Source organism: Mobula birostris, chromosome 10 (assembly GCF_030028105.1).
Source record: "Mobula birostris isolate sMobBir1 chromosome 10, sMobBir1.hap1, whole genome shotgun sequence".
Taxonomy (NCBI): Eukaryota; Metazoa; Chordata; class Chondrichthyes; order Myliobatiformes; family Myliobatidae; genus Mobula; species Mobula birostris.
The window spans coordinates 1044731-1069349 of record NC_092379.1 but is presented as its reverse complement, the minus strand read 5'-3'; the positions used below and the strand labels follow the sequence as shown (position 1 = coordinate 1069349).

Here is a 24619-nt window from a genome sequence, read left to right as displayed (position 1 = left end):
TAGGGAGGGAGAGAGGCCATGGAGTGTTTTAAATGCAAAAATGGAATTTAAAATTTGCTTTGTTAGATTTAGAGCAAATAGATGTTGGTGAGAAGAGCTGAAAGGTAAATGAGATTTTGTGTAAGTTACAATAAGGAAGACATACTAACTTTTACAAAGGTAAAGAAGCTAGCCAGGAAAGCAGGTGGTTACTAAACCCTTTCCATAAGCCATAAGAGCAAAATTAGGCCCTTTGGCCCACTAAATCTGCTGCGCAATTCCATCATGAGTGAATTATTATCCTGCTCAACCCCATTCTCCTGCCCTTTTCCTGTAACTTTTGGTGCCCTGACTAATCAAGAACCTATCAATCTCCACCTTTTGTCTTATCACTATTAGACTTCACAAGTTCGAGAATTTCTATTAACCTTTATGACATTGTATGTTGTTTATTAGGGGTAGTGGCTAACATAACACTTTACAGCAAGGGCTTGATTCCCACTGCTTTCTATAAGAAATTTGTACATTCTCCCCTTGACTGCACGGGTTTCCTCCCACATTCCAAAGATGTATAAATTAGGATTAGTGAATTGTGAACATGTTCTGTTGGTGCTGTAAGTGTGGTGACACTTGTGGGCTGCCCCTAGCAAATCACGCACTGCGTTGGTCTTTGATGCAAAACAATGCATTCCACTGTATGTGACAATAAAACTGATAGAATCTCTTGATAAACATAGTTAATTCCACCTACCATCTCCATTATTTTCAATTTCTCCTCTGATATAATATTTTCCTTTCTCAGTTGGTCCACAAGATTTTCCATGGCTTTTAGACGGGCTGAATTCCTCCTCTCTCGTTGCTGTATAACTTTCACTTTTTTCTGCAGCCTAGCAACAATCTCTTCAAGCTGTTCAACGGTGAGGTCATTTTTGTAATATGAATGTTCATCTTGCACTTCCTGTGTATCACGTTGTGTGGTCACAACTGTTTCTACTGCCGCAATAATTGTCTCAGGAGCTATAGCTGAATGGTTTGGGTCAACTGGTAGAGTTGACATAATTGGCATAATGAGCGAAGAGGGCAACGTCAGCACTGTTTCAAAAGCAGACACAGATTTCAGAGGCTCAGTTGCTGCAGTCAGTAAATGTGGTGTCTGAGAAGGTAGGTTTGTGGGTGATAATGATTGTGAAGTTGACTCTACAGCTAAAGCATCCACATTCTCAAAAGCAGGCGTTGCAATGGCAGAAAGGACTGGTGTAGGAGGCTCTTGGAAGGATGACAATGTTTCAACATCTTGTTGGTCTTGTGCCGGTAATACAATTTCAATTGATGTAAACGTTGACTTTGGTTCATCACATGGCTGCATTGGTGTAAACTGTAAAGTTTCGACAGATGGCAGCATTGTAGTAGTTCCTACAGCATCAATTGATGCCAACGTTGATGCAAGTTGTACAGTTTCAATAGCTGCCACATTTTCAAATGGTAACACTGATTGCTCTTCTAGTAAAGTTTGAGATGGTTCCACTTTGGCTATCTGTAGTGAACCAAAGGAATTCACTGCCGTATTTGGTAAAGATGTGGTATTTGTTGTCATTTTTTGGGATATAGAGTCATCACATGGATCAACCTTATCAAATTCAGTTAGTGAATTTGATGTTGTTGCCCCTGTTAAACGAGTTGATTCTGTTGGCATGGTTAGGATGGTAAGAGCGTGTGACTCGGTCAACGCAGGAGACCTGTCTGGAACAGCTTCCTCTGGCTGCAAAAGTTCTTCTTTGCTTTGAGCTTCCAACTTCTGTTTTTGACGTTTATTTCCATTTGATCTAGCAATTGCTTTCCTTTTCTGCTGAAAGTTTTTTTTTTTTGAAGAGTTAGAAACTTTCATTAAAATTTTCCATTTCAAAAGTTTAATTTCAAAGTTACAAACAACACAACCTTCAATGAAATCATGCCAACAGCAGAACCATGACAGTCAATACAACATGCCACAAGCACATGTAGTAATGGCTCTTCATTATTGGTCTAATATGATATTCTTCAAAATTGATCTAATATGATATTCTTCAAAATTGAATGGTTACATGCTTAAAGCTATTTATGACACCTCCCTCTCCCTTCTTGACCCATTTCTGACACTTTCCTCCCCTTTCCCAATCTCTGGACCATCACTGACACGTCCCTCCCCTTTCCCGATCTCTCTGTTTCCATCTCTGGAGACAAACTTTCCAACAACATATTTTATAAACCTACCAATTCCCAATTATCTTGACTATGCCTCTTCCTACCCTGCCTCCTGTGAAAATGCCATTCCCTCATCTCCGCCTCATCTGTTCCCAGGATGCAGCATTCCTTTCCTGGATATCAGAGAGGTTCTCCTTCAAAGAACAGGACTTCCTCTTCCTCCACCATTGATGCTGCCCTCACCTGCATCTCTTTCATTCCATCTTCCCGCCATCTTAACAGTGTTAAGAGTTCCTCTTGTCCTTACCTACCACCCCATGAGTCTCTGCAACTTCCGACACCTCCAAAGGGATTCTACCACTAAACAGATCTTTACTTTCACCTTTCACTGCTTTCTGCAGGGGTTTCTCCCTCTGTGATTCTTGTTCATTTGTCTCTCCCTACTAATCTTCCTCCCAATGCTTATTCCTGTAAGTGGCCAAAGTGCTACACCTGACTATTCACTTTTTCCCTCACCTCCATTCAGGACTCCAAACAGATCTTCCCGGTGATGCGACACTTCACCTGCGAATCTGCTGGGGTTGGCTGTTGTGTCTGGTGCTCCCAATGCGGCCTCCTCTATATTAAGGCCAGTCGTAAATTGGGGGAACCGCTTCGTTGAGCACCTCCGCTCCATCTGCCCAAAGCAGAACTTTCCAGCGTCCAAACATTTTAGTTCAGATTCCCACCCCGTTTTGACATGTTGGTCTATGGCCTCTTCTTGTGCCCAGAGGCCATACTCAGGGTGGAGGAGCAACACCTTATATTCTGTCTGGGTAGCCTCCAACCTGATGGCATGTATATTGATTTCTCCTTCCAGTAAAAATATTTTCCCCTCCTCCTCTCTTTTTCTATTCTGCATTCTGACTTCTTACCTTTTCTCACCTGCCTACAACTTCTGCCAGGGTACCCTCCTCCTTCCCTTTTTCCTATGGTCCATTCTCCTCTCCTATCAGATTCCTTTCTTCCAGCCCTTTACCTTTCCTACACACCACCTTTGAGCTATCCTCCTTCACCTCCCCCCATTTTTAGTGTAGCATCTTCCCCCTTCCTTTCCAGTCCTGAAGAAGAGTGTCAGCCCGAAACATCGACTGTTTATTCATTTCCATTGATGCTGCCAAACCTGCTGAGTTCCTCCCGTAATTTGTGTGTGCTATTTAAAACTATATTTTAAAAGAAAATTATATAAGCTGTCTTCATGCCCTAATTGACATGGGTAAGATGCGGAAAAATATGACACCTTGGACAGAACTTACAAAGTATTATTACCAAATTACATAAAACTTTACAGCACAAGAACAGCTCCTACAGCCCACGATGTCTACAATACCTATCTAAACTAATCCCACCTACTTGCACATGGCCTATATCCTTTTATTCCCTGCCTATTCAAATACATCTTAAATATTACTATTGTACCTGCTTCCACTCCTTCCCCGGTAGAATGTTCACACACCTAGTAAAATAAAAAAAATCCCTCAAACCTGCTTTAAACTCCCCCCCCCCCCCCCCCCCACACACACACTTTATATTCATGCCTTCTGGTAATTGACATTTGCACCTGATTATCTACCCTATATGTACCTCTCAATTTGATTTACTTCTATTTTGTGTTAGGTTATCCAGGTAACAATTAAAGCACTTTACCACTTGACCACATCACTTTAAGGGAGGGAGATGAGAGAATCATTGAATTTCTGTTTATTATTTCGTTTATTTCCCCCACCCCAAAAAAAACTTACTTCACAGCATCTTCTATGACTTCAGAACATAGCTTTACAACTTATTCTTTTCTTTTAAATTGTGGTTACTGTTATATTGTGTATGAAATGGAGGCAAAAAAAAAAATCAAGGCTTTCCAATTACAAATTTAATTTGGTGGAAAGTGCTTGTGCTTAGATATGAAAGATTAGAACCAAGTTCAATCACAGTGCCCTTCATGGTATAATAAATACTACCACCCACTATGTGCCTCACAAATGAAGAATGACTATCCAGGAGAGACCAAAAAATAGAACTCACTCTATTGGAGCTTTCATTCAAACAGCTACAATTTATAGAATTCTATGACTGAATCATAGCGGAGGCAGAAGCTCTCTGCATATACACAGACCCTTTCATGTCAAAGTGAAAACAGACCTCTACCAAAGTGACCTAAATTAGTTGCAAATATTAAACACAAAATAATTGATGCACAAGTATTCACCCCCTTTAATATGACAAAATCATCACTGGTGCAGCCAATAGGTTTTAGAAGTCACATAATTAGTTAAATGGAGATCACCATGTGCAGTCAATGTGTTTCAATTGATTGTAGTGAAAATACAGCTGTATCAGGAAGGTCCAACTGCTGGTGAATCAGTATCCTGGCAAAAACTACACCATGAAGACAAAAGAATACTCCAAGCAACTCCTCAAAAATATTATTGAAAAGCATAAACCAGGAGATGGATGCAAGAAAATTTCCAAGTCACTGAATATCACTTCAGTGAAGTGATATTAAGTGAATTGTCAAATGGAAAGAATATGGCACAGTTGTAAATCTGCATAGAGTAGGCCGTCTTCAAAAACTGAATGATTGTACAAGGGGTCTAGTGAGCCACCAAGAGACCTATGACAACTTTGGAGGAGTTACAAGCTTCAGTGGCTGAGATGGGAGAGACTGCACATACAACAACTGTTACCCAGGTGTTTCACCAGTTGCAGCTTTGTGGGAGAGTGGCAAAGAGAAAGCCACTGTTGAAAAAAGAACTCCTATGAAATCTCAGCTAGAGTTTGCCAGAAGGCATAAGGGAGACTCTGAAGTCAGCTGGAAGAAGGTTCTATGGTTTGATGAAACCAAAATTGAGTTGCATGGCCATCAAACTAAACGCTATGTTTGGCAAAAGCCAAACACCACACATCATCAAAAACACCCCATCCCTATAATGAAGCATTGTGGTGGCTGCATCATGCTGTGGGGATGTTTCACTGCAGCAGGTCCTAGAAGGCTTGTGAAGGTAGAGGGTAAACGAATGCAGCAAAATACAGGGAACTCCTGGAGGGAAACCCGGTACAGTCTGCAAGAGAACTGTGACCTGGGAGAAGATTTGTTTCCCAGCAAGACAATGACTCCAAGCTAAACAATGGCTTAAAAACAAAGTTAATATCCTGGAATGGCCAAGTCAGAGTCCAGACTTCAATCAAATTGAGAATTTGTGGCTGGACTTGAAAAGGGCTGTTCACTCACGATCCCCATGCAATCTAACAGAGTTTGAGCAACATGCACAACACACTGGAGGAACTCGGCAAGTCAGGCAGCATTCGTGGAAACTCGGATCCACGTTTCCACGGATGCTACCTGACCTGCTGAGTTCCTCCAGCATGTTGTGTGTGTTGCTTTGACCCCAGTATCTGCAAAGTATTTTGTGTTTAGAGCTTGAGCAGTTTTGTAAAGAAGGGGAAAAAAAATGCAGTGTCTAGATGTGCAAAGCCGATAAAGACCTATCCACACAGATTCAAGGCTGTAATTCCTACCAAAGGTGCATCTACTAAATATTGACTTGAAACAGGTGAGTAATTATTCAATTACTTTGTGTTTAAAAATTGTAATAATTATAATAAATTTAGACCAATTTGTAGAAATTTGCTTTCACTTTGACACAGGAGTCTTTTCTGTTGATATCAAAAACGCCAAATTAAATCCATTGTGATTCAATGTTGTAAAACATTAAAACATGCAAACTTTTGGGTGGGGGGGGGAAGAGGAGGTGAATACTTTTTATAGGCACTGTACACCTGGTTGGGCACATTTTGCACTAACTACAAGGCTACAGACCACTAACTGGAAGATGGGATTATTTAGTTGATGAGGTGGATATAAAGCACCCATTTGCCTCCTGAAAGTATACTTCTATAATTCTACTCTGCAATGTGTTTTATTTCCTCAGCTTTTCAACTGCAAAATTCAAGCAAATTATCAATTTTTAAAAATTTAAATTTACTAAATTTATTAACAAATTTAAATGTCACCACATACTACCCTGAGATTCATTCTCTTCCATGTATTCACAATTGAACAAAGAAATACAATAAAAATCAGTGAAAAACTACACATGAAGACTGACAATAAATGAGCAAACGGAAGTAAATAAATAATTTTGAGAATATAAGTTGCAATCGTTGAAAGTCAAAAGGTTGTGATAACTTACAGTGACACTACTGTACAAGACAACTGTTAGCCTGAACACCTTTATTATTTTTCTAATTATACATGGGATTTGTTTATCCAAACTGGGGGGGGGGGGGGGGGGGAAATCACATACAAATAACCCTCAGTATTCTGCATCATTATCTGGATTCTGCCCTTAAAGCCACCAGCTGTCTAAGGAGACAAAAGCAGGGCATCCAAACAGAGGTGCCCACAACTCTGCCCAAGAGAGTGAAAGTCAGTGCCTTCAAAAGAAATGTGGAGAAACTATATAATATAAAATTCGAGTTACTGTATTTCAAATACCATTCAAACATAAGAATACCAGCCCTTTATGACCAAAATGAATGGAGGAGAATGTTAGGAGGTTACGTACCCCTGCTTATTCCCCAGCAAGCTTTATTTCATCATTAACAGCTGAGATATGCAATATGACACACTAACTTTGGTATTACAATAAATCAAAAGTGGAACCAGCTCCTTTCGATACACTGCTGAGCTTTAGCTATCAAAAGATTTTTTTTAAACTAAACATCTGTAAATATTAATTATCACCTACCCAAGAGCTCAGTGAAGGTTGTTGTACTGGGACACAAACCCCTCTTGAAACATCAACTGTTGGCACAGAAAATCCTTTATTATTCAATGTGTTTGATCACAGCTACTTTTCTGACACTTTCAAAACCCCCCACCTTTTAATTTTATAGCTGTGATCACAAAAAATGCTTGATATTGACTCAACTCCGGTACAGTGCGCTACTTTTCTATTGGATTATTTTCACAAAGCTGAAAATTAAAACTATTGAATGAGGGGTATTCGGCACATATTATAATAATTGATTTACATTTAACTGCTTTCACACCTCTGCCTGTAACTAATTAACCAGTTATAGTCAATAATTAACTAGTACCTGCATAAGTTTCCAATGTACAAATACAAGTTTTGATACCAAGGAACACATTTAGAAAACTGGCATCACTGTCATTATATCAAATCCTGCAAATCCCTCCACAATAGCAGCATTGCAGGCATAACCAGCACCCTCCACAACAGCATTGCAGGTGTACCCAGCGCTCTCCACAACAGCATTGTTGGCATACTCAATGCTTCAAGGACTGTAGTGTTTTAAAAGGGCAGTTCATCACCACCACCTGCACAAGGACAGTTAATAATGGGTATTTAATTGCTGGCTCAGCCTGCAAAGTCCACTTCCTTTGAATAAATGTTTTAAAAATCAACACATGGAAGATGTGTATTGGAAATTTGTTGAGATACTATAGATTAAGGAGTTGTCACATTGTATCTGAATATACCAGGGGTGATTGATAAGTTCATGGCCTAAGGTAGAAGGAGTCAATTTTAGAAAACCTAGCACATTTATTTTCAACATAGTCCCCTGCTACATTTACACACTCAGTCCTCCAGCGGTCGTGGAGCATACGGATCCTTTCTTTGTAGAAGTGGTCTACAGCAGGGGTGATTGATAAGTTCATGGCCTACGGCAGAAGGAGATGAGTTATACCGCTCCCGTTACATGCACGTGCAGTTCAAGTCTGAGCGAAAATGTAGAAAGTTTGAAGTTAATAACTCATCTCCTTCTACCTTAGGCCACGAACTTATGAATCGCCCCTGCTGTGGACCACTTTCTGGAGGTCTAAGACGCCGACTTCTACAAAGAAGGGATCCGTATGCCCCACGACCGCTGGGCTAAGTGTGTAAATGTAGGAAAAATAAATGTGCTAGGTTTTCTAAAATTGACTCCTTCTACCTTAGACCACGAACTTATCAATCACCCCTCGTAATACAACAAGAATGCCACCTTTAGTCAGTCATACAGGAAAGAATTGGAGTAAGTTGGATTGGAGTAAGCATCCTAGAGATGCTGCCTGGCCTGCTGCGTTCACCAGCAACTTTGATGTGTGTTGCAGGAAAGAATTGGGCTGTTTGGCCAACCAATGCTCAAAGTAGATTTATTATCGAAGTGCGTATATGTTACCATAAAGTACCATGACATTAATTTTCTTGTAGCCATTTACAGTAGAAGGAATTCAACTGTATCAGTGGAAAAGCTATACAATCAACTAACGTACAAAAGACAAACTATGCAAAAAAAATAACGAGAATGCAAGTTTCCTGTCCATCAAGTACCTATTCCTCATTATATCCATACTAACTTCATTTACCAGTAGTTGATCCTTGGCAATTCAAATGCTCTTTTAGATCTTCCGTAAATCTAAAAGAGGTAGAGCAGTGGATGTAGTATATATGGATTTCAGCAAGGCATTTGATAAGGTACGCCATGCAAGGCTTATTGAGAAAGTAAGGAGGCATGGGATCCAAGGGGACCTTGCTTTGTGGATCCAGAAATGACTTGCCCACAGAAGGCAAAGAGTGGTTGTAGACAGGTCATATTCTGCATGGAGGTTGGTGACCAGTGGTGTGCCTCAGGGATCTGTTCTGGAACCCTTTCTCTTCGTCATTTTTATAAATGACCTGGATGAGGAACTGGAGGGATGAGTTAGTAGATTTCCTGATGACACAAAGGTTGGGGGTGTTGTGGATAGTGCGGAGGGCTATCAGAGGTTACAGCGGGACATTGATAGGATCCAAAACTGGGCTGAGAAGTGGCACATGGAGTTCAACCCAGATAAGTGTGAGGTGGTTCATTTTGGTAGGGCAAATATGATGGCAGAATATAGTATTAATGGTAAGACTCTTGGCAGTGTGGAGGATCAGAGGAATCTTGGGGTCCAAGTCCATAGGACACTCAAAGCTGCTGCGCAGGTTGACTCTGTGGTTGAGAAGGCATACGGTGCATTAGCCTTCATCAACTGTGGGATGGAGTTTAAGAGCCGAGAGGTAATGTTGCAGCTATATATAGGACCCTGGTCAGACCCCACTTGGAGTACTGTGCTCAGTTCTGGTCACCTCACTACAAGAAGGATGTGGAAATTATAGAAAGGGTGCAGAGATTTACAAGGATGTTGCCTGGATTGGGGAGCATGCCTTACCAGAATAGGTTCAGTGAACTTGGGCCTTTTCTCCTTGGAGCGGCAGAGGATGAGAGGTGACCTGATCGAGGTGTATAAGATGATGAGAGGCATTAATTGTGTGGATAGTCAGAGGCTTTTCCCAGGGCTGAAATGGCTAACACAAGAGGGCACAGTTTTAAGGTGCTTGGAAGTAGGTACAGAGGAGATGTCAGGGGTAAGTTGTTTTCTCATATATAAATGCAGAGTGGTGAGTGCGTGGAATGGGCTGCCGGCAACAGTGGTGGAGGCGGATACGATCGGGTCTTTTAAGAGACTCCATAAGTACACGGAGCCTAGAAAAATAGAGGGCTATGGGTAACCCTATGTAATTTCGAAAATAAGTACATGTTCGGCACAGCATTGTGGGCCGAAGGGCCTGTATTGTGCTGTAGGTTTACTATGTTTTAAATGTTTTAAGAGTACTCGCCACCTCCACGTATGCCAGATTCCAATGTTCTCTGGGTGAAAAAGTTATCCTCATCTTTTATTTAAACAGCTTGCCCATTTCTCCAAACTTATGCCCTCTAGTTTTAGTTGCCTTTCATCGGGAAAATTTACCCTTGGCTGGTCCCTCCCTCACTCCAACAAAAACAGAACCCAGCCTATTAAGACTCTCCTCCTAACATCAACATTATGGTGAATCTCTCCAGTGCAATCATCATAAATGTACATGTTACTCCACTGCAACTAACCCATGTTTCATTAAGTTGTGCCTTAACCTCCCTGTTCTTGTATTCCACATCCAGATAACGCACGTATCCTTGTATGCCTTCTTTACCACTTTTATCTATCCATGCTGCCATCTTCAGGGATCCTTGGCATTTGTACAGTTTCCTCTCTTCCCCCTTACTCCTGGGGGGCTCTGTCATTCACTGTGCTTGTCCTACCCTTATTCGTTCACTATTTCACACTCACCAGGATGCCTCTGCTCTGTCCATTTTACCAACTCATCAATATCAACCTCTTCACTGGCAACAGCACCATCAATTTTCTCGAGATAACTTAATTCCTCTGATTAACTTGATCTATAAAATACCCAACAACAGGCAAAAAGATATTGCCGGTGCCTTCATAGAACAGCCCTTCAGCGACAATATTATGCCAACTTGTGCTAAGATCAACTTAACACTTCCCTCCCACATAGCCCTCCCTTTTCTACCAGTCATGTGCCTGTTTAAGAGTCTCTTAAATGTCCCTTATGTATCTGCCTCAATCACCACCCTTGGTAGCCCATTGCACACACGATCCACGCTGTGTAAAACATTATCTTTGACATCCCCCTATGTTATCCTCCAATTACCTTAAATTTACGCCCTCAGATATTGGCTCTCTCCGCCCCAGGAAAAAGGCTTCTGGCTATCTACTCGATCTATGTGTCTTATTATCTTGTACACCTCTATCAAGTCACCTCTCGTTCTCCCTAGAAAAGCCCTAGCTTGCTCAACTTATAAGACCTACTCGCCAATCCAGGCAGCATCCTGGCAAATCTCCTCTTTCTAAAGCTTCCTCATCCTTATGAGGTGACCAAAACTGAGCAAGCACAAAAAAAAACAAGTGTGGTTTAACCAGAGTTTTACAGAGCTGTAACATTACCCAGATCAGTTAGCAGTTCCCATCTCTGTCATTAGGAGAATAAAAGTATTTGTTTTCAAAGTATTATCAGGAATGGTATAGAAAGGCACCTTACAATTTGCAGATTTTGTTTTGAAATGGGATTTACATAATCAGTTTAAATTTAATAGCTACACTGTGATAAATCAAATGATACAATTCCAATTGATTGAACCTTATGTAATTCTGTTAGACTATAAATTATTAAACTTTGAAGCAAAAGACACAACTGAACTAGCACACTTTACGATATTGTACTCTTCGCTCTTGCATGTCAGTATTTAAACCCAGTGGGAAATGCCAAATAAAGTGATAGTTTCCTAGCAGTCTAAATTAACTATGACAGTAATAACTGCTGTATATCCAATTTTTACTGACCTATATAGTTTGTGTCTCAATATTACCTTGTATTCACATATGATTCAGGAGTGGAGTCAGTCAGTCCCTCTCTAATTTACATGTAGCCTGTTCTTCAGTAAAGGAGCTGTGAATCAGACTGATAAACTGGCTGTTTAACACATTGAGAAACCATTCAACACACCTACCTCAATCTCAACCTGTTTTCACATTTGAATTCTTGAAAAGTTCTCATTTTTTTAAAAAAAACTTCCATTTCCCTTGATTATTTGAGGTAACAGTTCTGTGTTTCTTTCTTCGATTTCTGAATTTGTGCTTTTCACTTGTTTATATGCCTGTCTTATGCTGAAATACTGATCTAAAATCAAATTTAGTTCATTATCAATGATTCTTTCTCATGAGCTCTTTTCAAGAAGTCTTTTTAAACTGCTCCTCACCTCTATTCTTCCTTTACTGATTATGGGCAAATATGTCTGCAATACAGGCTGATATTCTTCTGTAGCATTACAAAGTTTCAACAAATCAACCCAAATTTATACTCTACTGACACTGACCCCTACACTTTGGCCCAGATATTTCGCCGAGTTCAAAGAAATATGATGAGCAATCCCTCACCATTTGATGCAGGGGTCCAGCATCTGCAGAATTCCTGTTGTTTGCAACAAGAAGGGAGTTTGGTTAATCTCAACCCTTGAGGATACCATATTATGTGCACAAAATTTCAGTTCTTCATCGTTCCCACTCTTCTTCCAACTCCAAGCTGCCTTATTTCAGAACTTCAGCTTTCCAGATTAAACACAGTTTATAAAGATATACCTTGACTAATCTGGAAGGCTAGCCTCAGAAATATGATAATCACACTTTGCTGCAGACTCGTGTTACATCAAAGTAACTTAACCTGGCCCTTTTTCAGCTCTCTTTTTTTTGGAATCCATCTGATTATCAAAGGTTATTGATTCTCCAAGAAACATCCTTTATACAAAAGGCTAAAATAATCTCAAAAATGCAATGTTTTTTGATATAATGTCTCAGGTTATAAATTCTTGTACACATTTCAGACTGATTTATTTAGTGGCTATACCTGATTTACTTTTTTTTAAAAAAAGACCATAAAATTAATTCTCTGGTTTTGGCAATCAATGGAAATGTCAGTTCTTAGATCAGAGGCACCCCATGATGCAGTGAATAATGAACACCTGGGTCTAATACAAAGCTAGTAGGACAATAGTAGTCTTCCTTTCTAATCAATATAGCTGAGGTTATAGAAAGTTTGGCTGGCGGAAAGTTGCCATTTATTTCCAGCAATAAACAAAAGACTTCAAATTGTCAGTGTATGGTGGGATTTGAATTCACATTTTCAGGTTTATTAACCTAGGCCTTAAGCCACCTAGGAATCACTCTGCAGTAACAAATTCACTTAGATAATGAGGTCAGAAGACATTAAGGCTTTAACGTGTCCCTTCTCCTTTGATGCACTACATACGAAGCTAATCAGATCCATTTGCAGTAGTATTCCAGCTTTTGGTGTAGGCAACAAATTGCCAGCAAACATACCGTAGGCTGCTCCGGAAAAGAAAAAATTGTAGGTACAGCATCTGCCTTCAAGTATCGTGTTCCCCACCTCCATTCAAAGCTTTCAGGAGTAAAATGTTCACTGCAGATGTACTGGTACTGCGATGGAACCCATTTCTCCCTTCTCATATTTGAAAGCCACTGTGCGAGTCTTTCTTTGTCATTCGATGGAAACCTCAATCAAAACAAAAATGTTGCTTCTGTGAGAGTCAAAAAAAAAATGGGACTCTTCCTGCCAGTGTAAGCAATAGCTTACTCAAACCAATTATCGTTAAAGAAACATTTTCATTAGCTCTTCTGCACTCACTCTCAAGACTTCATTTACACATTTACTGTATATCCTGTAAGGATTTCTCCATGATTCAATCCCATTGTAATGTTCAAAAGTTCAAAAAGTTCAAAGTAAATTTTTTATGAAAGTACATATGTCACCCTATACAACCCTGAGATTCATTTTCTTGTGGACAAACTCAATAAATCCATAATGGGACGATAACCATAATAGAATCAATGAGACACCACACCAACTGGGTGTTCAAAGTACACAAAATACAACAAAATGAAAATACAAAAACAAAAATAATAATGATAAATATGCAATAAATATCAGGGACATGAGATAAAGAGACCTTGGAAATGAGTCCATGGGCTGTGGGAACATTTCAGTGAAGGGGCAAGTGAAGTTGAGGAAAGTTATCCCCTTTGGTACAAGAGCCTGATGGTTCTGTTCCTAAACCTGGTGGTACAAGTCCTGAGGCTCCTGTACCTTCCTCCTGATGGCAGCAGTGAGATGACAGCACATCAACCAAGATAAGCTACTAGCCCAAAAACAGACTCAGTACTAACAAACTTTCATTAACTTTCAGAGTTACTGTTTTGTACAATTGTGAAGGGTTCAGTAAATTGACCAAATTATTTCTTTTGGGTGGGGATTCAGAGACAAAGGGATCATAAATTTAAATTCTTCACACAACAAGCAAGAATTGAGTGCAATTTGATTTTGAAAAGTGATGTCAGATTAACAATTGTTTCTTCGCAGGAAAGAGAAACATCAATTTTAAGGGTAAATTAAATAAATAAATGAGAACATTGTGTCATTATTGAGACAGAAGAGAACAAAGTGCAAACAACAGGAATTCTGCAGATGCTGGAAATTCAAGCAACACACATCAAAGTTGCTGGTGAACGCAGCAGGCCAAGCAGCATCTGTAGGAAGAGGTGCAGTCGACGTTTCAGGCCGAGACCCTTCGTCAGGACTAACTGAAGGAAGAGTGAGTAAGGGATTTGAAAGTGGGAGGGAGGGGGGAGATCCAAAATGATAGGAGAAGACAGGAGGGGGAGGATGGAGCCAAGAGCTGGACAGGTGATAGGCAAAAGGGGATACGAGAGGATCATGGGACAGGAGGTCCGGGAAGAATGACGGGGGGGGGGGGACCCAGAGGATGGGCAAGAGGTATATTCAGAGGGACAGAGGGAGAAAAAGGAGAGTGAGAGAAAGAATGTGTTCATAAAAATAAGTAACAGATGGGGTACGAGGGGGGAGGTGGGGCCTAGCGGAAGTTAGAGAACAAAGTGGTTACTTTTAATTTCTTTAAACAAAGGCAGAGCAGACATTAGATGACAAATAGCTTCTAGGTGTCAAATATTATAATTTTATTAGAACATTGGCATGCAAGTGAAAGGTCTCCAATCAGGTGTCAGCTACACAAATTCTAAGCAACAGGATTGCAGACAAAAAAAATGATGAAATCCAATGCAACATGTCATAAGTATGAGACCAAATGAAAAATGCTAAACTTTTACCGGGATTATATAAGTGGCTGGACATACTAACAATACATTAAAGGTTATAGAAACCTTTATTGCACTAAAGGTTATAAGAATGCAGAAACAAGTTACGCAAATAATCAATTATCAGTTTGGCTCCATCCGTTGAATTTTATCCAATTATGGGCACTACTTAAAAATGCAAAGATTTCGAGAAGGATTCAAAAGTGACCAATCCCCAAGAGCTGCTTTAATGACTATCGCCCGGTAGCACTCACTTTTACAGTGATGAAATGCTTTGAGGTTGGTCATGACTAGACTGCACTCCTGCCTCAGCAAAGACCTGGACCCATTGCAATTTGACTATCTCCACAATAGGTCAACAGCAGATGTAATCTCAATGGCTCTTCACATGTCTTTAGACCACCTGGACAACACAAACACCTAGGTCAGGATGCTATTCATTGACTATAGCTCAGCATTTAATACCATCATTCCCACAATCCTGATTGAGAAGTTGTAGAACCTGGGCCTCTGTACCTCCCTCTGCAATTGGACAGTGTAATTTCTCAGGTTTGTGGTTACTGCCACACAGTTTATGGTCTAGCACTGGTCTTGAAGTAACTTTACTAAGAGAACTTGGGAGAAGGACAGAAGTAATTTGAGCAACTACAGTAAATAGCATGAAGTGAAACCTGCTTTAAGTACTAAAGAGATTCACTAGTCATTTTCTTCATGTTTTGCCAGAAACTGGTTAGGAATTTAATCTTTTGTACTGATGCTACCCTATCAGTAATGTGTCACTCCCTGAACTTTCTCAAATATACACATACATAGCATTTAATACCGTCATTCCCACAATCCTCATTGAGAAGCTGCAGAATCTAGGCCTCTGTACCTCTCTCTGCAATTGGATCCTCAACTTCCTAACCGGAAGACCACAATGTACAGATTGGTACCTTCTCACTGACGATCAACACTGGCACACTTCAGGGGTGTGTCCTTAGTCCACTGGTCTACTCTCTATATACACGACTGTGCAGCTAGGCATAGCTCAAATACCATCTGTAAATTTGCTGACGATACAACCATTGTTGGTAGAATCTCAGATGGAAACGAGAGGGCGTACAGGAGCGAGATATACCAACTAGTGGAGTGATGTCGCAGCAACAACCTTGCACTCAATGTCAGTAAAACAAAAGAGCTGATTGTGGACTCAAGGAAGGATAAGACAAAGGAACACATACCAATCCTTATAGAGGGACCAGAAGTGGAGAGAGTGAGCAGTTTCAAGTTCCTGGGTGTCAAGATTTCTGAGGATCTAACCTGGTCCCAACTTATCGATGCAGTTATAAAGAAGGGTACTTCATTCAGAGTCTAAAGAGATTTGGTATGTCAACAAATACCCTCAAATTTCAACAGATGTACCATGGAGAGCATTCTGACGAGCTGCATCACTGTCCACTATGGCGGGGGGGGGGGGGGGTGGAGAAAGACTACTGCACAGGACCGAAAGAAGCTGCAGAGGGTTGCAAATTTAGTCGGCTCCATCTTGGGTACTAGCCTACAAAAAACCCAGGATATCTTCAAGGAGCGGTGTCTCAGAAAGGCAGCGTCCATTATTAAGGACCTCCAGCACCCAGGACATGCCCTTTTCTCACTGTTATCATCAGGTAGGAGGTACAGAAGCCTGAAAGCACACACTCAGCGATTCAAGAACAGCTTCTTCCCCTCTGCCATCCGATTCCTAAATGTACACTGACATTGGACATTGAACCCTCACTTTATATATATATTATTTCCATTTTTTGTACAATTTTTAATCTATTCAATATATGTATACTGTAATTGATTAACTTAATTATTTTATTGTTTATTTTCTTCTATATTATGTATTGCATTGAACTGCTGCTAAGTTAACAAATTTCACGACACATGCCAGTGATAAGAAACCTGATTCTGATTTACTATGATTTCACGAATCAGAGAATTTCCTTTCGAATCCGACTCATTGCATCAATCTCCTTGTCGCCTAGACAGTTCTTTCTCCCCTTGCCTAGCTTCTATCCTATCCACTTCTGTGATAACTCACTTGCCCTCATCATTTCCCTCGCCCCAAACAACTACTTCTCAACATAGGTTTTTGCTCTCTCCACACAACCAGGGTAGTCTTTGGCCCTCAGTGAGCAAAAGCCCAAGCTGGTCCCCATTCACCACCATCTTTGTCCGGATGAACACACTTTCACATCAAACAACTTCATTATTTTAATGACTTGCTTCAAATATGAAAGCAATCTAGCAAACAATATCAAAGTGGACAGTAAAATCCTTGCTTAAAAAAATAAATGAGAGTGGATATAGGACTGCTAGAAAAAGAAGCCAGAGAAATAATAACGGGGCCAAGGAGATGGCAGATGAACTAAATGAGTATTTTACATCATTCTTCACGGTGGAAGATACTAGCAATGTGCCAGACGTTGAAGAGTGTAAGGAAGGGAAGTGAATGCAGTTACTATCACAAGGGAGAAGGTGCTCAAAAAGCTCAAAGATCGAAGGGTACACAAGTCACCCGGACCAGATGAACTGCACCCTAGGGTTCTGAAAGAGGTAGAGATCGTGGAGGCATTAGGAATGATGTTTCAAAAAAATTATTGGGCTCTGACATGGTGCCAGAGGACTGGAAAATTGTGAATATCTCTTTGCTCTTTAAGAAAGGGGGAAGGAAGCAAAAAGGAAATTATAGTCCAGTTAGCCTGACCACAGTGGTTGGGAAGATGTTGGAGTCAATTGTTAAGGATGAGGTTAAACAGTACTTTGAGACACAGAACAAGAAAAGACAAAGTCAACATGGTTTTCTCAAGGGAAAATCCTGCAGACGAACCTTTTGGAATTCTTTGAGGAGATTACAAGTTACATAGATACATTGGATGCAGTGGATGTTATATATTTGGACTTTCAGAAGGCCTTTGACAAGGCTGCTGACTGAGTTGAGAGCCCATGGTATTAAATGAGAGTTACTAGCATGGGTCGAGCATGGCTGATTGGTAGGAGACAGCGAGTGGGAATAAAAGGGTCCTTGCTTGGTTGGCTGCAAGTGAGGAGGGGTTGGTGTTGGGACCACTTCTTTTTATGCTGTATATCAATGATTTAGATAATGGAATAGATGGCTTTGTTACGCAGTTTTCAGAGGATATGAAGATTGACAGAGGAGCAGGTAGTGTTGAGGAAACAGGTAGGCTACAGAAGGACTTGGATTAGGAGAATGGGCAAGAGAGTGGCAAATGAAATACAATGTTGGAAAATGCACGGTCATGCACTTTGGTAGTAGAAGGAAATGTGCAGACTATTTTCTAAGTGGGGAGAAAATCCAAAAATCTGGAATACAAAGGTACTTGGGAGTCCTTGTGCAGAACTTCCTAAAGGTTATCTTGCAGGTTCAGTCAGTGGTGAGGAAGGCAAATGCAATGGTAGCATTCATTTCAGGAGCTCTACAATACAAGAGCAGGGATGTGATGCTGAGACTTTATAAGGCACAGGTGAGGCCTCACCTTGAGTACTGCTAACAGTTTTGGGCTCCTCATCTACGAGAAGATGTGCTGGCATTGGAGAAGGTCCAGAACGTTGGTATTTTAAACATAATTTTTTTTTAATATATAAATCGGAGCAGGCGGCTGAGAGTGAAGGAATAAGGAATCTCAGAGAGAAGTGTTTTTTTTTTCCCTCCACTGCTCGGGGTAAAGAGGCTAGACTGCACAGGTGTGTGACGTAGAGTGCCAAAGGTTTTAAAAAAAGACCACCATACACAGCGGGCAGCGGAGTGAGAGGGATCAGAGTGGGATGGCTGTGGCTCAACAGGCTTCAGCATGAACAGGCAGAGGTGAGGGTAGGCTCCAAATTTCAGTCCTGGGTATGACTCTAAACTGCAACCGGTGATGAGGCTCTAATTGGGGACTTTCAGAGCTTTGGGGAAAGTGGAGTTTCCCCTTAGTCATTCATTGCTCCCAGGGCCACTCTGACCTGGAACGGTAGCACCTGCAAGGACTCCTGCTCAGGATACGAGCGAAGGGTCAAAGGCAGATCCGGCAGGTTCAGTAACTAAACTTATGACGGAGAAGGCGGATGAGCTACGACCTCAAATGTCAACCGCTATAGTATAGGCGGATGAACATTTGGGAAGAGAAATGACGATTTCTTTAGTTCGCCCAATGGTAGGCAATAGCAAACCAATGTTGCAATTTGCTAGAAAACCATGGTCAAACTCACAAAATGCATCACACAACAGCGTCAAGAGGATCTTCACGACAACTCTGAAGATGTTTCGCTCAGTAGGGTTGATTCTGGAAAGCAGGGGATCCCCAACCATCATCAAGCTACTGCTCATAAAATTAAAGTAGCAAAAAAAAACTGCCACTTGGAATGCCAGAACCCTATATCAAGCAGGACGATTGGACAACGTGATAAATGAAATGGAAAGACTAAAGATTAACATCATGGGAATTAGCAAAGTTCGTTTGGATAGGTGCTAGAACATGTCAGATTAGAAATAAAACACTAGTTTATTCTTGTGGAACATCCCATACTAATGGAGTAGGAATTTTTATGGATGAAAACATGGCAAAAAGTGTTTTAGGACATTGGGTAATATCAGAAAGAGTGCTCCTTGTTAGATTCAGAGGGCAACCATTTGATTTAGCAATTATACAGGTATATGCACCAACAACAGATGGAACAAATGAAGATATAGATAAATTCTATGAAGAGCTTAAACAAGCAAAGAATGGATGCGAATCTCAAGATAGTTATTGGCATGGGAGATCTAAATGCTGAAGTAGGACAAAGTGCTGATGGAAATACCATAGGAAAATTTGGACTAGGGGAAAGAAATGAAAGAGGTGAGAAATGGGTAGAATGGTGCAAGATGAATAATCAGGTCATTACGAATATCTACTTTAAAAAACCATCCAAGACCCTTGTGGACCTGGAAAAGTCCAGGTGATAACACTAGAAATCAGATTAACTTTATTACTATAAACCAAAGATTTAGAAACTCAGTGACTCAATGCAAAACATATCCAGGTGCAGACTGTAATAGTGACCATAACCCAGTAGTATGCCATGTAAAAGTAAAACTTAAAAAACTAAAGCAGCAAATACCTGAACAATCCCTTAACTACTTGCAATTAATTAAAGAAGAAAACTTAAGACAAAAATTTACAACTGAGGTAAGGAATAGATTTCAAAGTCTAGAAATAGAATCGGTTGAAGATGATAGCAATCACGTAGAAATGAAATTTAACTCTCTAAAGGATGCCTTGGTAGAATCAGCTAAGTCAGTGATTCCTAAAAAAGAAAAAAAAGCACAAAGAATAAATGGATGACAGATGAAATCAAAAATGTAATGGAAGAAAGGAGACGGAAGAAAGCAAATCCTGTAGAATACAAGTCCTTAGATAAAAAAAGTTAAAAGCTTATGTCAAAAAGCCAAAGAAGAATGGTTAAACCAGGAATGTGAGCAAATAGAAAGAATCTCTATTACTGATCCAAAAAGGTTACATCAACAAATCAAGAATATCACTGGTAAGAAGCTCCTCTGTTCTTCAGGTGGATGTTTGAAAGCAAAGGACAGTACCATTATCATGAAAAAAAGATGAGATTATGAACAGATGGACTGAGTATATTCAGGAATTGTCTGAAGACGATTGAGGCGAAAAACCAGAAATTAAGAAAAACGTTGAAGGTCCAGGTATTTTAAAATCTGAAGTTTGTAATGCAAGGGAAGGCAGCAGGTCCTGATGAATTAGTAATAGAACAAATTATTGCCCTTGAAGATTATGGAATTGAGAAAGTTAATGATTTAATCAATGACATTTATCAGCCTGGAATAATACCAGAGGAGATAAAAAACAAATCAGTATTTATCAACACACATCAAAGTTGCTGGTGAACGCAGCAGGCCAGGCAGCATCTGTAGGAAGAGGTGCAGTCGACGTTTCAGGCCGAGACGAAGGGTCTCGGCCTGAAACGTCGACGGCACCTCTTCCTACAGATGCTGCCTGGCCTGCTGCGTTCACCAGCAACTTTGATGTGTGTTGCTTGAATTTCCAGCATCTGCAGAATTCCTGTTTCAGTATTTATCACTCTTCCTAAGAAACCTGGTGCAATAGAATGTGAATTACATAGGACCATAAATTTAATGCGTCATATCACCAAGATATTTCTAAGAATTTTGATGATGACAGCTGAAAGTAAGATACAAGCTGAAATAGGCAAAGAACAATGTGGTTTTGTGAAAGACAAAGGTACAAGAAACACAATATTGATGTTAAGGTTACTATCAGAACGAGCTATTCAAGTGCAAAAAGATTTGTTTTATCGACTACACAAAAGCATTTGATAAAGTGAAGCACAATAAGTTATTTGAAATATTACAGGAAACTCTAGATCTAGATTTGAAAGACCTCCGCCTAATCAGAAATCTGTACTGGGAACAAACTGCCGCTGTAAGAATGGATGATGCAAAAATGGGTCTATCAATTGCAAAAAGACAGAATGTATGGTGATATCCAAAAAGGAGAATCCTATCTGCAGGCTGAGAATAAATAGGGAAGACATAAAACAAGGACAGAACTTTTGCTACTTAGGAAGCTGGGTGACATCATATGGCAGGTGCGACTTGGACATCAAAAAAGAATAGGGATGGCAAAAGACACCTTTACGAGAATGAGGAGTATCCCGACCAATACTAAACTAGGTATGACAACCCGCCTCAGAGTACTGAAATGTTACGTTTATCCAGTTATGTCATATGGCTTAAAATGTTGGACAATATCTAGTAAGATGAGGAAACGAATTGTAGCAGCAGAGATGTGGTTTTTAAGGAGGATGCAAAGAATATCATGGATGAAACGAATATCTAGCCAGGATGTCATGAACAGAACAAAGGCGAAAAGAGAAATAATGTATGAGATCATGAAAAGGCAACGCAACTTCATTGGACATGCGATTAGGAAAGAGGAGTTAGAATGCACAGTAATTGTGGGAAAGATTGAAAGGAAGAAAGCAAGAGGAAGACAAAGATTAATGAAGACGGAGACAGCAGCCAGAGAATTGGAAATGAATACCAATGAGTTGATCCACTTGACCCGAAACAGGAGTGTGTGGGCCATGGCAGTCAAAGCTCAAACTAGGCACGGCACCTGATGATGACGATTGCCCAGAACCACAGCAAATGAGTGACTTCAGTACAGAAAATTAAGCTTTGGACTAACTGACATTAAGATGTCTATGTTCATCTGGTTTCATGATGCTAATGGAAGCAAGGGAGGAGATTGTTGGAGGCCCAAATGGAGAGTTTTGTATCTTCATTAGCCACCGGTGGTGTACCAGAAGATCAGTCAATAGTGAATATTGTTCCTTTGTTTGAAAAGGGATGAGCCTGGAAACTACGTCAGTTATTGGAAAAGATTCCAAGATACAAGATTTGTGTTGATTTGGAAAGGCAGGGAGTGATTAGGAGTCGGCATGGGAGATCATGTCTCACAAATCCAAATGACTAGGAATGTATGATGAGGGCAGAGCAGTAGAGCTGGTTTACGTGGACTTTAGTAGGGTTGGTCCACAAAGTCAAAGCCCAAAGGATACAGGGCACACTGGTAAACTGGATCAAAAACTGGTCTGGTGACGGGAGGAAAAGGGTAGTAATGCAAGGCCATATTTTCTGCCTGGAAATCTGTAATAAGTAGAGGACCACAGGGATTACTGCTGAGACTCCTGTTGTTCTAATATATACTAATTACTTGAATGTGACCGTAGACAGCATGATTATTAAGCTTTACAGACAATACATGCAGCTGGTGGATTCTGACAGTGAAGAGGGCTGAGTAAACATGGAAAGAAACATAAATCAGTTGGAGAGTTTCATGGAGAAATGCAAGATAATACATTTTGGAAGATCAAGTTCTGGTAGAATGTACAGAGTAAACGCCAGGGACCTTGGGCACAATGATGGATGGAGAGGCCTTGGGCTGCAAGTCCATAGCTTCTTGAAAGTGGTAACATCAAAGGATAAAATAGTGTAAAAGGCATTCAGAACATTTGCCTTCAGATGTCAAGGCAATAAACATAAAATTTGGGATGTCATGCTGCACCTGCACAAAATTAGTGTATTACAGCTAAAGTATTAAGTACACTACAGGAAGGCTGTGTAATCAATAGAGAGAGAAAGGAAAGAGATTCACCAACATATTAATAAACAATTTGCTGGAGAAACTCAGCAGGTTGAGCAGCATCTGTGGGGTGGAGAGTAATTTTTGTCTGGAATGAAGGGCAGTAGTTTAAGGAGAGATACTCACTGAACTGAGGAGAGACTTTGCAGGTTTTAAAAAATGAGGGGTATTGATAGGATAGAGAATCAGACTCTTCCTCCCTGGGCAGGGCAGTCTAGAATTAGTGGGAATAGGGTGAAGGCTAGATGGAAGAAATGTAGAAGAGAACTGAGTGGTAATGTTGCGCACACAGAGGCCGACAGTAGTGGCTGATATAATTTCTAAGTTTGAAAGGCTTGGAGCAACATGGGCCTTGTGGAGGCAAATATAATTAGCCTGGATGCAGTGGGTCTAGAGACCTGTCAGCACTGCACAAAAAAGTTGTCAAAGTACCCCAGCAGGTCAGGGCGCATCCATGGAGGCAAAGATATGATCAACATATCAGCTGAAGACTGGAAGCATTATGGCCACACACCAACCAATGTGTACTCAGCAAGGTCCCAGGGCAAAGAAGTTGATATTGGTGGAGGAACAAATAGAATACAACAACAATCCAGCATCCATTTGGAATTCCTGATGATCCAGCATCTGACTCTCTGGTCAGCCTGGAAAATGGGGCAGGACTCCACAAAACAAGCAGGGTACTGGTCAACATGGACAAGCTGACCAAAAGGCTTGCTTCCGTGCATCATTAACTTTACTATCGTGTGTCCACAGCAAAGCCCGAGGCCTGACCCGTTGTGGTCGAGACCAAGATTGGTATTCTGAGCAACCAGGGGCAGGGACATCGGCACATTTTGTGGCCAGACAGGGGTCCAGGGTCCTTCAGTATTTCAAACTCCCTTTAAACTTACCGGGTCCTCTGGAACATTTATAACACAACTGTGCAACATACAGGAATGAAGTAGAAAGCAAGAGAATAGGTTGAGAGGTATATTAAACCTGCCGTGGTGGATGGCCAAGCAGACTCGATGGGCTGAATGGTCTAAATCTAAAATCTAATTGCCCGGTACAAGAGCCGCAGGGTGTCGGGATAGCGGTGTCAGAAGGGCCGAGCGGCCGCCTGCTGCCAGCCAGCTCCCATGGGCCGATCACAGAGCTCTGCCCTCCGCCCAACACCCGGGCCCCACCGCCAACACCACTCACTTATAGAAGCTGATCCTCCTGTTGTCGGCCGCCAGCTGCCCCGCGTTCCGCGAGCACTCGATCACCGCGCAGTTCTTGGGCATCACGGCCGACGCCCGTGCAAACTCAAATTCAAATTTAAACCTAAACCAACGGCCGGTCTCCGGTAACGCACGCACGCCCTCTCCGCCTCACCCCCCTCACACGTGATCCGGACCAGACCGCGCGTCTCCGCATTCTGATGCCCTTATCAAATATGGCGACACCCAACGTGTCGTATGGCAAGAGTAGAGACCAATTCGCCATATTTACTCCTGGCGCTTTATTGCCACTGTTGGCCAGCTTCAAAGTCATAGACAACAGGAATTCTGCAGTTGCTGGAAATTCAAGCAACACACATCAAAGTTGCTGGTGAATGCAGCAGGCCAGGCAGCATCTCTAGGGTTTCAGGCCAAGACCCTTCGTCAGGACTAACTGAAGGATAGGAGAAGACAGGAGGGGG

General features: G+C 41.0%; 1 protein-coding gene across 5 annotated transcripts in view; it reads right to left on the bottom strand.

Moving 5' to 3' along the window:
• LOC140203749 (uncharacterized) overlaps positions 1-24322 on the bottom strand; it is a 31040-nt gene extending 6718 nt beyond the window's left edge. For 2 of the 5 annotated variants that reach the window (XM_072269789.1, XM_072269791.1), the window contains exons 1-3: positions 24139-24322; positions 12944-13136; positions 731-1825 (exon numbers count right to left, since the gene is read on the bottom strand). In XM_072269789.1, coding sequence (XP_072125890.1) covers positions 731-1825; positions 12944-13136; positions 24139-24221 — 1371 coding nt within the window. In that variant the 5' untranslated portion in view covers positions 24222-24322. Of the gene's footprint in view, positions 1-730; positions 1826-6947; positions 7004-12943; positions 13137-24138 lie in introns of those variants that run through there. The other 3 variants (XM_072269790.1, XM_072269792.1, XM_072269793.1) reach the window with 3 other exon arrangements.
• Positions 24323-24619: the final 297 nt, after the last annotated feature.